Source organism: Garra rufa, chromosome 16 (genome assembly GCF_049309525.1).
Source record: "Garra rufa chromosome 16, GarRuf1.0, whole genome shotgun sequence".
Classification (NCBI taxonomy): domain Eukaryota; kingdom Metazoa; phylum Chordata; class Actinopteri; order Cypriniformes; family Cyprinidae; genus Garra; species Garra rufa.
In genome coordinates, this window is record NC_133376.1 from 14,666,270 (window position 1) to 14,671,355 (window position 5,086).

General features: G+C 36.9%; 1 protein-coding gene across 1 annotated transcript; it reads left to right on the forward strand.

The window, feature by feature from the left end:
* The first annotated feature begins 498 nt into the window (after positions 1-498).
* Positions 499-3,728, forward strand: LOC141287939 (caspase-3-like). Its single transcript, XM_073820052.1, has 7 exons — positions 499-591; positions 1,179-1,236; positions 2,106-2,242; positions 2,335-2,463; positions 2,547-2,722; positions 3,102-3,216; positions 3,315-3,728. Exons 2-7 carry the CDS (start codon positions 1,184-1,186, stop codon positions 3,542-3,544), a joined length of 840 nt encoding a protein of 279 aa, XP_073676153.1. The 5' UTR covers positions 499-591; positions 1,179-1,183; the 3' UTR covers positions 3,545-3,728.
* Positions 3,729-5,086: the final 1,358 nt, after the last annotated feature.

Genomic DNA, 5,086 nt, shown 5'->3' on the forward strand with positions numbered 1-5,086 from the left:
TTTTGTATGCCTACCGCCAGGTAGCTAGCAATTTGTTCTGAGAGGTTTTCTTGAGAACCAAATTAGAAAACATGCTGATAAACTTGCTTTAACTTGTCTGTCCTCAGGTTATTACTCCTGGAGGAATGTTAATTATGGTTCCTGGTTCATCTCCTCGCTCTATGAGATTCTAATTAAAAAAGAAACGGGTACCAAAGAACTAAAGAAGGAAAGCGAAGTTTGTGCCGTGCAGTATCCTCCATGCTCAAACTGTGGTGGCCAGCATTCATCTGACCGCAGCAGCTGTCCAACCTTCAATAAGCGCTACAATGCATGTGGAAAATGGTACCACTTCTCTAAATGATGCAGATCGAGCAAAACACGAACCTACAACAGACCGGGACAAGGTCTGTTGTATATCCAAATATGGGCAAACGGGGCAGAGCCGTTGAGAAACAGAGTTGCGACACTCCCATAGGCTTCCATAGAAACTGTTTCTCAATGGCTCTGGACAGGGGTGTGACATAAAACTTGTCCCATGGGTATTTAAACAACTTCCTAGATCACCAGAACTACTTTCTCTTTCAGAAAGAAACATCTGACAACACAACTGTAAGTTATTTTCTATATTCACACTACTGATTCACACCTTAATTGCAACTTTACCTTAGATGTGTTACTAATCAGAAAGAAACATGCATTTTAAAAATAGATGAATAAATTAATTTAATTCTGAATGTGTTTGAGTGTTTTAATGACAAATGGGCATAACAATGTGTTAAATGCGTGTAAATCTCTGAAAACCTTGGAAATCTTCTTTTTTTTTTAGCTGGCTGAAATTGTCTAAGACTTAAACCTGTAGAGAACATAAATTATAATTATTTTCTTTCATAATATGCTGTCATGGGTTTGTCCCAGTAAAGATAAACTACAATAGAGATATACAGTTGGGATTTGCAATAGATCAAAAGTGAGAGCCCCAGCCTTCAGTTATCAAGCTATTAGATGTTTATTAAATCCAGATGTATGTGATGTGATGTGGTGATCATTATGGCTTTCAAACATCAATAAAGTAAGCAAGTTACCTGTTATCACTTCAGAGGAACTTGTTACACCTGTTATTTCAAAGGAAGAGCTCTGTGGAAAAACGTATCTGAGTAAATACATAACACAAATAGAGATCCTTTCTGTTTCTTTAGTGACCATGTCGAACAGGAGTGAAGACTCTGTGGATGCCAGACAAGTGAAAGCCAAAGAGTATGTGTGATTTTGATGAAAACTGATTAATTGTTCACCCAAAAATGAAAATTTACTAAAAAATGTACTCACCCTCAGGCCATCCAAGATGTAGATGAGCTTGTTTGGAGAAATTGCACAATTACTGTACATCACTTGCTCACCAATAGATCCTCTGCAGTGAATGGGTGCCGTCAGAATGAGAGTCCAAACAGCTGATAAAAACATCACAATGATCCACAAGTAATCCATACAGCTACAGTCCATTAATTAAGTTGTGTTTTTGTAAGAAAAAAAACATGGGATGGATTTATTATGGATTATGGATCCACTGTGGATTATAGACTCATATTTATATTAAAAACATCTTAATGATTGATTATATCATACAAATATATTAATAAATAATTGATGGACTAGAGTCATGTTGATTACTTGTGGATTATCGTGATGTTTTTATCAGCTGTTTTCCTATTCTGACGGCACCCATTCACTGCAGAGGATCCATTGGTGAGGAGATACACATAAATTGTCAGTATTCTTGCTACGTGTACTGTAAGGTTGATTTCTCTGAACACTTTCTCTTTGCCGAAGTTTATGTAAAGCCTATGAATCTGACTATGAAAGTGGGATGTTCAAGCTTTGCTTTAAATAATGACTTAAATTTGAGTCTGTTTTCCACATAAAGATTTTGTGTCACACATACAATACTGGACACATACGGGATGACAGAATGCACATTACAGAATTACATGTTAGTTTAACTTCACATTGAGAAAGTAACTGCAAACTAACCATGTTTTAATTAAAACTAACCACTTCCTCAAGTGACTGTAAATCATTTTCACATTAATTATAAATGCATCATAAAATTCTCTTGGTTTGCACAGGAGTTCAGGTTTCACAGATGCCGGAGTCGATGTGACGGATGCCAAACCACATTCAGATGTTTTTCAATACAACATGAACTATCCCAGGATGGGACAATGTGTTATCATCAACAATGAGACCTTCCACAAAAAAACAGGTATGAGCTTGGGACTGACTCTGATGAGTTAAACAATTTAGTAGAAATGTTCTCATTTTTTTTTTTTATCGGATTAATCCTTTTTTTAACAGGAATGGGAGTTCGTAAAGGGACAGACGCAGATTCAAAGAATGTTGAAAAGACCTTCTCTAAGCTAGGCTTCCAAATCCAAATTCACAAAGATCAGACTGTTTCACAGATGAGAGAGGTGTTAACTAGAGGTATTTTGAAATGCTAACTGAGCATGAATAGTGATTGAATACAATAATTGAATCAGTCAACTTATGGATTCTTCCATCCTCAGCGTCTCAGGAAGATCACAGTCGTTCGGCCATGTTTGTGTGTGTGTTGCTGAGTCATGGAGAAGAGGGAATGATATTTGGCACAGATGATGGTATCGAGCTGAAGAAACTGTTTGCGCTCTTCAGAGGAGACCGCTGCAAATCACTGGTGGGGAAACCCAAGCTTTTCTTCATTCAGGTGAGCTCCATGATAATATAGATGAGTAAAAGTTTTTTGTCTATATAGTTTTTTTTTTCAGTTTAGTACTTTTTTGTTACATTAACATTATTAAATATATTACATTTTATTTTAGCTCACATTTATTTTGCTAAATGTACCATTTGTTTATTGTTTTGTAAGTTTTAGTTTTATACATCAAATATATTGCATATAACTTTCACAACTTGAACTTCACACAAACTTCTAATGGCTGGAGCAAACACTCATTCTAATGATGAATAGAAGAAGCAAAAAAAAAAAAAAAAAAACAGACAATTTTGATTTCACAGGGTGTTTAAATGAATAGGTTTAATTGCTCTTACCCGGATGTTTGTGTGTGTTTGTCCTGTGTCCCCAGGCTTGCCAAGGCTCAGATCTGGATGCTGGAACTGAGTCCGACTTTGGCAGTGAAGAAGGACAGCAGAGGATTCCTGTTGAGGCAGATTTTTTGTATGCCTACTCCACACCGCCAGGTAGCTAACATTTTGTTCTGAGAGGTTTTCTTGAGAACCAAATTAGAAAACATGCTGATAAACTTGCTTTAATGGTATTGTTTTCTGTCTGTTCTCAGGTTATTACTCCTGGAGGAACGTTGCTAATGGTTCCTGGTTCATCTCCTCGCTGTGTGAGATGCTGTCAGAATACGGCAAGCGACTGGAGATCATGCAGATCATGACACGTGTCAACCACAAGGTGGCGCTGGATTTTAAATCCTCCTGCAATCTGCCAGGGTTTGAAGAAAAGAAACAGATACCGTGTATTGTGTCTATGCTGACCAGAGACCTCTATTTCCCTAAATAATTCATGTGTATTTTACTGATTAATTTTACAGTGCTGGATTTGATAAATTGCATTGTAATGTGCAGATGCCTGTGAGTTTGAAGTTTACAGTTCCCAGGTTTATCCTTAGCATGCATTAAAAATTCTTTGACAAGAAGTTCCAAACATAAACACTAGCATGGTTTTGTATTATGATGAATAAACAATTTACTGCGCTATTAAGTTTGTGTGTTTTGTGCAATTTGCTGAGCACAGATTGAAGACAAGAAATAAGCGATACAAAAAACAAGAAAAGGATCTAGGCCTACTGGAAGAACAACAATAATAATAACCCCAACAACATTCATTCCTTTATCAGTAAACATTCATTCTTGATTAAGGGGGCAGCCATGGCCTAATGGTTAGAGAGTCGGACTTGTAACTCAAAGGTTGCAGGTTCGAGTCTCAGGTCCGGCAGGGATTGTCGGTGGGGGAGTGAATACCACGACTGAGGTGAGACCCTTGAGCAAGGCACCGTACCCCCAACTGCTCCGGGTGTGTGTTCACGGTGTGTGTGCGCACTTGGATGGGTTAAATGCAGAGCACAAATTCCTAGTATGGGTCACCATACTTGGCCTCACCTCACCTCCTTTTCTTTCCTTGAACACCAAATTAGGTTTCTAAAGGATCACATGACACTGAAAACCATTTTTGCCAGTTGTTCTTTAATGAGTCTTGACAAAAGGATTGCAAAATTGTGGTATTCTTTATAGGGACAGCTTTTATATAAAGCCTCAAGTTCAAACAATATGCATACTTTCTTATATGTAAACCTGGACCACAAAACCAGTCATAAGTAGCACGGGTATGGGCCTATTTATAGCAATAGCCAACAATTCATTGTGTGAGTCAAATCTATCATGGGCCATTCCACCGAATGCGTGCCATTTCCGTCCCCAGGACATATGTGCAAATTTACATAAAAATTAACTATAAAATACATTTTATTATTAAGCAAAGTGTCCTGCACATTAAAGGTGCCATATAATGGAAGACTGTATTTACCTTGGCAAAGTTGAATAATAACAGTTCTGTACATGGACATGACATACCGTGAGTCTTAAACACCATCGTTTCCTCCTTTTTATATAAATCTGGTGTTTGCAAAAGAGACTAATTCCAACATAACACAGACTATGATGTTATAGTCACGATCATTAATAGTTACTCCCCCAACATTTGCATAGCCCAATCATCAGAAGTTCTGCAGGTAGGCTATTGTAAAAAAAAAAAAACAAAGCGAGGACGATAGCGAAAATGGCAGTTCATGGGAATAAATGTTATGTTCCAGGTTATGCAGGAGATGTTAAGTGCAGGGCAAGGTTATTCTCGTAAACGCAAACTAAAACTAAGACGAAAACTACTGATCAGAAAACATTTTCGTAAACTGAAATAAAATAAAAACGTAAAAATAAATAAAAAAATTAGAACGAAACGAAACTAACAAATTTTATTGAAAAACTAACTGAAATAAAATAATAATGATCAAAAATAAATAATCGTTTTCGTAATAATTATGTAGTT